Consider the following 11,520-nt stretch of genomic DNA (forward strand, 5'->3'; position numbering starts at 1 on the left):
GTGAGGCCTCAGCAGCTGAGACTCCACATTCTGCCCCACCGGTAAAGATGCCCGTGTACCAGCTAGCCAGACTCTGCAGCCCTGCCAAGTCCGGCTTCCGTCTGAACGGGCTTCCCAAGCATCTGTGCAGGTCGTGTTCTTGGGCGGTGGCTAAGCAAACGCAGCTTGCCGGGCCTGGCGGGACCCCCTACTCTGGACTACAACTCTCATTCTCCTCATTGCTGTGGTGCCGCGGCATTAAAGTACGTGTCGCCCAAAGCACTCGGAGGCTCTGGGTTAGGAGTGGCCGAGCACCAGCGAAGCGTTTTCCTCTGCGATGTGATCTCTATCCAGCCTGCCTTCCGGTACTTGCTGAGGGTTTGCAAACAACAGAAGGAGCGAGGACAATTCTCCAAACAAAGAAAATTTACTGAAAGCTTTCCCCATGAGTCATTACAAAAATACCAAAGTAAATATCAGTCTATTTAGGCCCCAAATAACAGTATTTACAATAAAATAAAATAAATAACTTTATTCTAGGAAAAGATGCATGTCTAGGTTATATATACAAAAAGGTCAGCAACGTAATTCAAAATCCACAGGTCCAACTTCTCGGAGAGCATTTAGAACCCTGATACTCAATTTTCCTCCAGTAAAGGAGACCACAGAGAACACAAAACTGTTGCTGCTGCTGCTCATTCCCAGGCAAGAAAGGCTGAGAAGCGGCTGCAGGAGATGTGAACAAGCAGGAAGACCCCACCGAATTTTGCTGGCCAGTGTTAGAGCCGAGAGCAGCTTCGAGGGGTGATGCTTCCAACCGCAGAATCAAAAAATGCCAGAGTACAGGCAGCCTTCCTGTGGTTATCCATCCACGTCCCCTGCCCTCTATCTCCACGACAAACCATCAGAATTCTTTGGGGTCTGGATTAGCTTTTTGCAAGCTAATATCCAGGAAATACAAGCAAGACCAAATGCGGGAAAATCCCCCTTGCGGCTCCAGCACATGGCAGCGGATCGGCTGCACAGAAGCTCTGGGCCGGGCTGCTATAATTCTGGATCTTTATCAGGAAATTAACCTGCATTTCCAGGAGACTCTTCCCACAAACACGAGACAGCAGCACGATTCAAACAGAAGTGAGAAGTTGAGCCTTTCTCCAGAGGACTCAAAATCGTTTGGTTCTACTGTTTGCGAGACTTTGGTGATCTAAATAAAATCTAAAGGCTGGACCTGGGCTGAGGCACACGACTCCAGGTTTGCAGAACAGCCCCAGAACCTGGGAGCAGGAGGAAGGTTGTGCGTTGCGGTTCCCCGTCACATTTCAGACTCAGCTTCAGTGGCCTCTTGTGGCTCGAGGGTCGAGTGTTGTAGCGAGGGGCTTGTGCGGACGCCGCCGACCTGCCCGCCAACCCTGCGCTTTGCCCTGAGGGAAGTGGAGGTGCGCCCTGAGCCCTAAACCAGGCCTGCGTCTTTGGCCATACTGTAGAACATGCCTTTCTTCTGGATCAGTGCGGCGGGAGAGCCGCACTCCACAATCCCACCTCTATCGAGGACGATCACCCTAAGCAGTGGGAGGAAAGCACTGCCGTCAGTCCATGGACCACTCTGCTCTTCGCTGCAGCCCCAAGAGCAAAGGGGGCTCTCACAGTGGCTCCCCTCCACCACAATGGAGCAGAGCCCAAGGCCGAGTTCCTGCGGATTGGATTCTCGCACAGAAGCCTGGAAGCGGCCCCCGGCACTGCTCAAAGGCCTGGTAACACGGAGCCAAGGGATGTGCCCATTTCATCAGCAGGAAATGCCAGCGCCGCGGACAGTGCCGCTGGCACAAACCAAGCACCACACAGCAGCCTTTGCACATGGCCACTTCATGTGCTGGAAGGGAGCGCCCCCCCCCCCGGTGAATCACCAGGAGACTGGCCAGTGGATCCTGACCGGCCCTTGGCTCCCCCAGGAGGGTGTCCCGCAGCCCGGTCCCCAAGGCTCAAGCGCCCCTGGTGCTCCCGCAGGGCTGCTGGTTCGTGGACACGAGGCAGGGGCAGGACAGTCGCCCTTTCTCCCCACCCCGAAGGCTAACGAGGAAGGCTGCTCCGTATGGAAGCAGGTCGAAGGTCCACCTGGTTTGGCCTTGTCTCGACCTGCAGCAGGAAACCTGCCGCCCTCCAGTTATTCGACTACAATTCTCATCATCCCCCGCCACTGGCTTTGCTGCATCCAAGCCCTCTGGAGAGCAGGCTGCTCCGGGCATTTCCCAGGCCGCCTGCATGCACCATCCCCTCCACCCGTCGGCAAGGCCTGGAGCCACGGGGCTCGCCGGCCGCTGGCATTACCGTGCATAGTCCATAACTGTGTTCAGCCGGTGTGCAATGGTCAGGACGGTGCATCCCTCGAACTGCGTCCGGATGGTGGACTGGATGAGGTTGTCCGTCTCCAGGTCGACCGCCGCCGTGGCTTCATCGAGAACCAGGATCTTTGACTTCCGGAGCAAGGCCCGGGCAAGGCACACCAGCTGCCTCTGCCCCACGCTGGAGGCCAGAAGAGGCAGCCGAAATGAGAACGGGAGGCGGCCGCTTGGAGTGCAGCCCCCCACCCCAGACTTGGGGGCGCTGATACGGAATGCTCGGGCAGAAGCTGTCTGAAGAGCATTGAAAGGAAGGAGGCGAGGGGACCGGAACGCCGCGCTACCTGAGGTTCTCTCCTCCTTCCGCGCACTCGTGGTTGAGCTTGTTGGGGAGAGTGGTCACAAAGCTTTTCAGGTGAGAAAGCTCCAGCGACCTCCAGACCTCTTCATCCGAGTATTGGTCGAAAGGGTCCAGATTCATTCGCAGGGAGCCAGAAAACAAGATGGGGTCCTGGTTAGACAACAAGGTGCGATCAAACAGACGGCAGGACACCAGGCGGTAAAGTCTCTACAGAGGCGGCATCGGCAGGACACGCGGCCCCCACAAGTCGGGGCTCACTTCTTAGCATCACGGGGGCTTCTCGCTTACCTGTGGAATGATTGTGACCTTGAAGCGCAGGTCGTGCAGCCCGATTTTAGCAATATTAATCCCATCAATGAGGATCTCCCCTTCGGCCGCCTCATTGATCCGGAACAGGCCGAGGGTGAGGGATGACTTCCCCGCTCCGGTTCTTCCAACAATGCCCACCTGTGGAGGAGGACAGGCAAGCACCTGCAGCAGGCTCAGTTCCAGAAAGGAAGCTTCCGCCCTGGAGCTGCGGGCAAGGGTGGAGAAGATGCGGGCTGGGTCCCAGCCGCTCCTCCGAAGATCGAAGCCACCAAACCAAAGGTGGGTGGCAGCTCTGCATGGCGGGCTTTGCCCTTGAGCAGGGGGATATTCCGAAGTGGGCTAGGAGACACGCTGCCTCCTTGGGTGGGGGCTTGTCTGAAGGGGCCCGGCACACGGGGCCTTCCCTGGCTCAGCTGAGCAAAAGGGCCGCTAAGGAGTCACGCGATAAAGGCGTGCGGAATTATGCATGGTGTTGAGAGACTGGAAAGGAAAGGGGAGATCTTTCCAATTCTATTACTGTTCTGTGAGGCGTTGATTCGCCTTCCCTCGTAACACCAGCACCCGGTAGGGTCACATCCTGTGAAGCTGAGGGGCAGGCTGGTCAGAGGAAGGGGTTCTCCGTGCAGCGTGGAATTCACAGGCACAGTGAGGGCTTGGAAGGGCGTCTGCTTCGGGTCGCCCTCCGGCCAGCCCCCACCACTGCCCAGAGGGCTGTGCCCAGCCACCAGCCACCCTCCTTGGCAGGTTGCCTATTCCCAGAGGCGGTGAAGACTCTCCTGAGGCCGAGGACTGGCCAGGAGAGCCTCGTGTGCCACTTCGGCTCATGCCCTCTCGCCTTGGCCCTGTCCGCCGCGGGAATGGGGCTCTGCGAATGGCGGGTGGCCCTCGGACCACAGAAGGCCGGGTGCCGCTGAAGCTGGGCTCACCTTCTCCCCGCCGTCGATGCTGATGCTGATGTTCCGCAGGACCAGGTCCATGTCGTCCCGGTAGCGCAGGCCGTAGTCTCGAAACTCCACCTGGCCCTTGTGCGGCCAGCTGCTGGGTGGTGCCATCGCCTTGATGGTCCACTCCGCCTGGAGGAGAATGGGCAGGCAAGCTGGGCGAGAAGCCGTGAGGGTGCTGCGCGGATGGGCACACGCCCCCGTCGTGCCCAGCAGCCCGCGAGTACCCCCAGCCGTGGGCAGCGAGGGCTTGCGGAGGGGCCGGGCCGGGAGGTGGCTTCCCATGACTCCAGCTGGCCCCGTGTGCTCCAGCGTGCCCCTCTGGTCCAAGGCAGAGGAGGCCTTCTCTGCCACCTGCTCCCTTGCCTCTGAACTGGGGAAGCCGTGGACTGGACCGGGGCCCCCGCGTATTAAAGCGGAAACTCGAACGGCCCTCCGCGGGGATCCTGTGCCGGTGATTGGTGGGCAGGTGCACACAGACACACAAATCCAGTGCGGGCCTGCGGCAACCCTGCCGGCCACTGGAGGGCACTCGCGGCCTTCGCCAGTGAGCACAGAGGTGCCACCGAGCGAGCGGCCTTCCCTAGCAGCGCCCCCACGATGCCCAGCATCCCCCGGCCAGCCTTGGTGCAGGGCTGCCGGAGGGCCACCCGGCTGCCTGAAGGCGGCGTGCCAGGGTCTTCCTGCAGTCCGCCAGGCGGCTTTTCCAGGCCGAGCAACTGCAGCGGCTTGGAAAGGAGCACCCCGTTCCACCCTGGCCTGCTCTGACAGCCACCCCGCCACGCACGCTGCTGTTCTCAGAGGAGAGCAAAGGGGCGCAAAACAGGCCCCCCATCCCAGCCCCGGGAGACCTCCCGTGCTCACCTCTTTCTCCTTTTCGGAGTACTCTTTGACTCTTTCCACAGCTACGATGTTTGTTTCCATCTCGGAGGACATGCGCACCAGCCAGTTTAGGTACGTGGTGATCTGCCGAAGGGAGACACGGAAGTCACCCAGCCGTCACTGCGCTGTGTCCAGCCGCCCCATCAGCCATTTCCCGCCTGCAGCGTGCGGGTGTGGAACGGGGCTGTGATTCGGACACTTTTCCCGAATGTTTCCTCCGTGCCGGGCAAGAATGCGCAGCCAGAGCCTTGTGTAAGCCCTTGGCTGCCTCTGCCCGTGGGCTGTCTCGGACAAACTGGCGAGGAAGAGCTCATCTACCCCAGGAGGTGCGGACGAGGGAGCTGGAGCGGCCCCACACCGCAACGTCCCGGAGCGTGAGGGGGCGGGAGCCCTGTTCAAACGCCGATTCCCAGCTCCCTGGAATATGCAGCCGTTCTCCTTGCTCTGGGACTGCGTGACGTCAACACTGAAGAGCTGGATCTCCACCTTCCCAGTCGGTTTTTCTTCCCAATGCATTTTCTCTGAGTGCCCACCACAAATGCAACTCCTTGGAGAATCACTCATTGAATCATAGAATGGTAGAGTTGGAAGGGGCCGTGAAGGCCATCAAGTCCAACCCTTGCTGTTGCAGGACATGACGTCACACCATCCCACTCAGAGGGCTGCCCAGTTTCACCCTGAATGCCTCCAGTGTGGGAGAGCCCAGCACCTCTCCGGGCAGCTGGTTCCACGGCTGTACTGGTCTCTCAGTGAGCAAACTTTTCCTGGTATCTAGCAGGATTACTCCATGTCCTACCCTCTGGCATTAGCAAGAAGAGGTCTTGACCTTCCTCTTTATGGCAGCCTTGGAGGTCCTTATAGAGGGATACCATGTCCCCCCTCAGTCTTCTCTTCCTAAGGCTGAACACACCCAGTTCTTCAGTCTCTCATCACAGGGCAGTTGCCAATCTCGGATCATTTCTGTTGCCCTCCGCTGGACCCCTTCTAATTTACCTGCATCTTAAATCTTGGTGCCCAGACCTGGACATGGTATTCCAGGTGAGGTCTGACTAGCGAGGAGCACAGAGGAACTGCTACTTCTCGTGATTTGAAAGTGCACAGAAATGTCTGGGGGTCCCCACGGCCACCCCTCCTGCCTCGGGGGATGGGGCCTGCAAGGTGGGGGGCTCCCTGTTCGCTACCTGCAGCGCGTAGGAGACGGAGAGCCCCACCAGGCCCGGGCTGAGGCTGTGGCGAGCGATCACGGCGAAGAGCGCGGCGAAGAGGACGATGCAATTCCCCACGTACTCCAGGCGAACGGCGAGCCACCTGCAGAGCGAGCGTGAATGGCTGCCACATGCGGGGCTGGGGCAGGACGACAGGCCCTGGCAGCGCCGAAGGCGTTGCTGCTGGCTGGTGGTGCCCTGCAGCTCGGGACCGCAGAATCCGAGGGGCCGCTTCCCCCCTTCCCGAAGCTGCCCGGTCTTCCCACGCCCAGGAGGGGGCCGTGCGGATCGTGCCGCAGCTCATCGGTTCACCCGCTCCTGCGCGGAAAGACCCTCTCCCCCCGGGTGGGCCTGCCCCACGCACTTCCCGTTCTGGGCAAACGGACTCGGCAGATCTGCCCAGTCCCTCCTGCGTGGGAGGGCGGAGATCACGAAGGAGCCTCGACTCGTCCACCCACCTGTTTGCAACGATGCTCGGAAAATAGGCCTTCTGGTTCTCATCCACCTTCAGGTCGCTCTGCCGTATGAAGCGCTTCTGCTCCTGGAAGGCTCGGATGACACTGACGCCCAGAAGCGTCTCGTTGAAGTGCGAGTAGACTGGAGAGCGGGTGACCGACTCCAGGCGCTTCAGCTGGCGGGACGTGGCCACGTAGAACCTCTGCGAAGGTCAGGGGCCCAGGGTCAGGGGCGCATGCGGCAGCAAGAGCACGGGGAGACCGGGGTCAAGGGCATCTGCTCTGAATCGCCCGGGGTCCTGCGGCCGCCTGGGGACCGGCTTCTTCCTTCCCCCGTTCCCTTCGACACTAAGCTCCTAACCCGTGAGGTGGTGCAGCGCAGGTTGAAAAACGGCAGTGACCACCATCAAGCCTCAAGCGACCCTCGGTCCCCCCACACCGCTTCCGGCAGGGCGCGTGTCTGTCCTGCACTGCCAGCTGCGCAGTGGCCGAGCCGCTTCTCTTGCGAGGAAACGGCAGCACGGCCGGCCCGTCTTCCTGGGTGTTCAAACCACACGCCAAGGATGCTTTCTGTCCAAAAGGGCCTTCAACCGCACCCTCCGCTCTGGAGCCAGAAGTGGCGCTCCGTGCGGAAGAAGGTGACCGCTGCTCTTCCGCGCTTTCTGGAAGCGGCAGCTGAGCCAGCAGACGGCCGGGCAAGGAGCACAGAGGTGCGGGAGCCCCGGCAGCGTCAAGCGCCCTACCGAGGACACTCCCACTGGCACCGCGAAAGCGGCTGGCGGCCTAGGAGGCTCTGGCTGCTTGGCGGGCTCCCTGAAAGCGGGTGGCGAGGCCAGGCAAGGCGCTCACTTCCTTGGCTGCAGCGGCGAACAGACACGGGCTGCCGACGTGGGGCAGGAGCGAACGAGAGGGGTCACCACGGAACGTGGACTGCACGGAGGCGCAGGGAGAACGAGCGAGGGCTCCAGGGTGGCGGCGCGGCCTCCGTGAGGTGGGTGGGGGTGGCGGGCCCTCACCTGCACGAAGAAGTAGACGAGCCCCAGTGGGGGTACAACCACGGCGAAGGCCGGTGTGGCCACCAGGATGACGGCGCAGGCGCCGAGCACGTTGAAGGCCGAGCCCATGAACATCTTGATGATCTGCGGCAGGACGCTGTCGATGGTGTCCATTTCCTTGGAGAACCGGTTCACCAGGTTGCCGCTGGGCGTTCGCTCGAAGAAGCTGATCGGGCAGCGGAGGACGTTGTAGAGCAAGTCCAGGTGGAGGCGGCGGGAGGCATATATCCCTCCGACGGAGACCGCCATCGAGTAACCGAACACCGCGACGCCTGCGAGGGACGGACACAGCCCCACGGGACACTCAGCTCGGCGGTGGCCCCGGAGCCGAGCGAACGTGGCATCGTCCACGCCCCCCTCGCCGGCGCCCCCTCAGCCAGGCCCTCCCTCGCTCCGCCCGGGCACGCGATCTCCCATCCTGCCCGCGGTGCCCAGAGGCCCCAGCAAGCCAGGCCTGCCCTGTGTGGGGTGCCGCCTGATCCTGCCCCGAGGCCCATGTCTTGCTGGCACGTGTCCCAGCAGCCTCGATGCGGGCGGCTTTTCCGGCAGGGGAAGCACGGCAGAGGTGGGACGCCAGCTTCCCCCCTCCCCACGAAGAGACCTGCAGCAGCCGTGCCGGGAGCGACCTCCATGTGGCCGAAACGTTGCTGCAGCTTCCAGCCAGCAGGGGGGACCCGAGGAAGCCTGCACTGGGGGAGCCGGGAAGCGGGGCCAGGCGAGTGCCGCGGAGGAGAAGGTGCCCGCCCACCTTGGAATATCCCCAGCGCCCCGTACACGCCCAGCCGGAGGTCCGTGTGCTGCTGCGTCCCGTTGACGACGGGGTCGTCGGTCCACAGGCTGAGCCAGTAGTTGGAGCAGAGGGAGGCCAGGTGGTTGCAAATGAAGAGGAAGACGCTCAGGAAGGTGATGCCGAGCCCGATGGCCCTGATGTACTCCAGGTAGACGCTCGCCTTCACCTGGGGGGGGGGACACACGTGTGGGACCGCCACTGGGGCAAGTCCACCCCGTCCACACCCCACACACCTCGCCTTGCCACGCCCCCCTCAGACCTGCACAGTGCAAGCATCTCATGTGGCCCTCGAGTCCCAGAGCCTCCGCACGGCCCCTCCCCTTCCTCGGCCCCAGAGGCATGTCTGATGCGGCCAGCACCCACCCGGCTCCCCCCACTCCCTGAACCCCCCTTCTGGCCGCCGTGCCCCAGGCCTCTGAGACGACACGCCAAGACTTGTACACATTTTCTGCTCGGGACTCCTGTTCTTTGACGCTCCCTTTGCCCCATTTCTTCTGCCTTCCTGTCCCCATCCCGGCTCTCACGTGCCCACCTGTTTCTGATTAGGAACACACGCTTAAACCACGGAGCTGGGGCCACAGTAGCGCTAACCCACGATTCGACAGTCCACACGGCAAGGACAGCCTGTGCTCAGCCTGTATGCTGGGCTGGGGCTGCACAAGCGGGCGGTGTTTCAGCAGGGGAACACTCGCTGCCCCCGGGGCACAGGCGCACAGCATCCTGCAGGGTGCTGGGGCGGAGGCAGGACCGAGGCGGAGCTGCGCTGGGGGCCGGTACGGCCGCCCCAAGCCGAAGCCCTCGTGGCCCGGCAGGAGCCTCCTCCGGAGGCAGCCCGGCTTGCAGATCTCCCACCAGGGAAAGACAAACACAGGCGTGCCCTCGGCCCGGGAGGAAGGCAGGCCCCGCGCTTGGTGGCGGAAGCTTGGCCTGGGGCCAGCTGCCGACCCTGCGCTCCGAGGCTCCGGAGCTAAGGCTGGAAGTGGCAGCGTCGTTCAAGGCGGCCCGGGCAGCGAATGTTTGCACAGCTGGGCGGCCTCGTAACGGCTTCCGAGCGGCTGCTCTCGCCGTGGGGGCGGCCTGGCAATCCATGCAGCGGATGGAGCCGCCCGCTTAAAGTGCTCAGCGCAGAGAGTGCCCCTGATCAATCAGGCAGCCCTCCATCCGGTGAACTAATTCTCAATACAGGCGTCTTAAAAAGCTGGGTCAGCAGTTCAAAGCTAGGTTCTGAGCACATTCCTTTGGCGCAGAGTCTGGTCTGTTGCCAAAGTGTATTCCGCCAATTTGGGTAATGTTTTTCTTTCTTTTATCGTGCTGCTTTCAATCCAGTCACTTTCACAATTGTTTTAAGCCTGGATGTATGACTGTCAGTTGCCCTGAGGACTGTTTTCCTCTTGGAAAGTCGGGGCATCAATGAAGAAAAAATGGAGGCAACGGCTCAGCTCACTTGGCACTAGCTTCCTGCACTTGCAAAAACCAGAAGATTTTCACCCTGTCCAGGAAAAGAAGCGCCTCAGCCCTCACCTTCCCTGTCTTGGCCGTGTCGGCTTCGGTTAACTTCCAGCTGCTCTTCTCTGCGGGGGCCTTGGGGGGCTCAGCCGTGCCGCTCTGCTGCGTGGACTTCCCCATTTCGCCGCTGTAGGTGGATGAGTTGCTGAGCTGCCTGTTACGAGACACGCCACTGCTTCAACATCCGGGCCGGCCGCCTGCCTTCGTTCGCAGACCCGAGGGCTGCCCCGTCTTCATCTTCCCTCCCACGGTTGCCCAGGGGGGTGGCAGGCCAGAAGCTGCGTGCCCAACAGGGGGGCAGAAATGGGGGGGTACCCCCGACAGAGCCCCCCGCCTCGGATGCTGGAGGTGGCATACAGCCACAGATACCCTTCTCCCACTCCACTGATTCCTCCAATCCTCGTTCAAAGCCATCCATGTTGGCGGTCACTTGTGGCCCCCGCTTAAGCCTGCACAGCGCTCGGTCGCGACTCCCCAGCAGCCGCTGCTCCTCCAGAGGACCTCCCTGGGTTCTAGCAAAATTCCAGCAAAGCTCAGCTGCCTGTCCACTTTCCTCACCCCGGGCACAGAGGCTGCGTCATTTCTGCCCTCCTCCTCACCCTCTTCTCCACGCTAAAAAGCCAAGACCACCCCAAATCAGCCAAGGTCACAAGGACCCTGCCCCTCCTTCGCAGGATGCGACCAGGAACTACAGGTGGTTCTCCAAACACAACCTGCCCGTGTCTTCTTCGGGGAATGGACCTCTGGCAACCCGATTCCCGGAATAAGCTGTCAGCAGGCCATGTCCAGCACTTGCTAAATGCCTCCTGAGGAAAAGCCAAGAGATCCCAAGCCGGAAAGTGGCCCTGCCTTGGCACAGGATGCCCCACTGCGAGTGGGGGCAGACGTTTCGTTTCTGCGAAGCCCTTCAGGGTGCCACTCTTAGCAAGGAGGGGACTGCTCAGGAAGTGTCGTCAGGTGTGTGGCCTGCACCCCCCTTTGGCCCTGGCTGCCCTGTCCAAGCACCCGAACCAAGCCGTTCCTGAGTGTTTGGCGCTGGGGTTTCGTAATCAAAAACAAATGGGGTGCTGTCCCTCAAAGTCAACAGCCGCACAACTGGAAAAGGCCCTAAAGACACCGTAAAGCGAGCATACCTCTTTACTGGTTTTCTGGGGGTCTCATTTACAAGCATACCATTTTCTATGTGCTTTGTCTCCTTCGTGGTCGGGCTGTTTGCATCTGTGGGACGACACAAAAATACAGAACGAACGTCATCCTCCGGCGAATCTGAAGTCCAAGTGCCAAATTATATTCTCAGATGAGATCTGCTGCCTTGCATTAGGACTGGCAACTGAACTAAAAGCTTCTGCTGTAGGAAGCCAGGTGGGGTGGACGGCTCCTGACTTCCAGCCCAGCAGCTCTTGGGCCTCTCGGAAGGGTCTCAGCACGGCAAATTCCCTTCCAGCCCATCTGAGAAACAGATGAGGCACCTGGAAATACGGAAGGGGCTGTGTCCGAGACGGATGCTAAATGCTGGGACTCCTGTGCATGCTGCTGAGCTTTCCTTCCTGCTAGCAGAGCGGAGCAGGCAGGCAGAAACGCCCAAAAGCCGTCCAATCCAAATGAGAAGGGACCTCTCTTCCCGGGATGAGTCAGCGGCCTGCTTCTGAGCCGAACTGGCCCCTCTCCACCCGCCCCACTGAGCACCCTGGAAAAAGTCAT

General features: G+C 61.1%; 1 protein-coding gene across 1 annotated transcript in view; it reads right to left on the reverse strand.

The window, feature by feature from the left end:
* Positions 1-390: 390 nt before the first annotated feature.
* LOC123025135 (multidrug resistance-associated protein 1-like) overlaps positions 391-11,520 on the reverse strand; it is a 37,400-nt gene continuing 26,270 nt past the window's right edge. Inside the window, exons 22-33 of the mRNA XM_044433644.1 lie at positions 10,953-11,037; positions 9,835-9,973; positions 8,272-8,479; positions 7,485-7,795; positions 6,472-6,671; positions 5,990-6,116; positions 4,791-4,892; positions 3,912-4,058; positions 2,965-3,123; positions 2,660-2,826; positions 2,305-2,499; positions 391-1,538 (exon numbers count right to left, since the gene is read on the reverse strand). Of these exons, the coding sequence (XP_044289579.1) occupies positions 1,430-1,538; positions 2,305-2,499; positions 2,660-2,826; positions 2,965-3,123; positions 3,912-4,058; positions 4,791-4,892; positions 5,990-6,116; positions 6,472-6,671; positions 7,485-7,795; positions 8,272-8,479; positions 9,835-9,973; positions 10,953-11,037 (1,949 nt within the window). The 3' untranslated portion in view covers positions 391-1,429. The remainder of the gene's footprint in view (positions 1,539-2,304; positions 2,500-2,659; positions 2,827-2,964; positions 3,124-3,911; positions 4,059-4,790; positions 4,893-5,989; positions 6,117-6,471; positions 6,672-7,484; positions 7,796-8,271; positions 8,480-9,834; positions 9,974-10,952; positions 11,038-11,520) is intronic.

The sequence above is a fragment of the Varanus komodoensis genome, unplaced genomic scaffold, assembly GCF_004798865.1.
Source record: "Varanus komodoensis strain SLA01 unplaced genomic scaffold, ASM479886v1 scaffold26, whole genome shotgun sequence".
NCBI classification, from domain to species: Eukaryota; Metazoa; Chordata; class Lepidosauria; order Squamata; family Varanidae; genus Varanus; species Varanus komodoensis.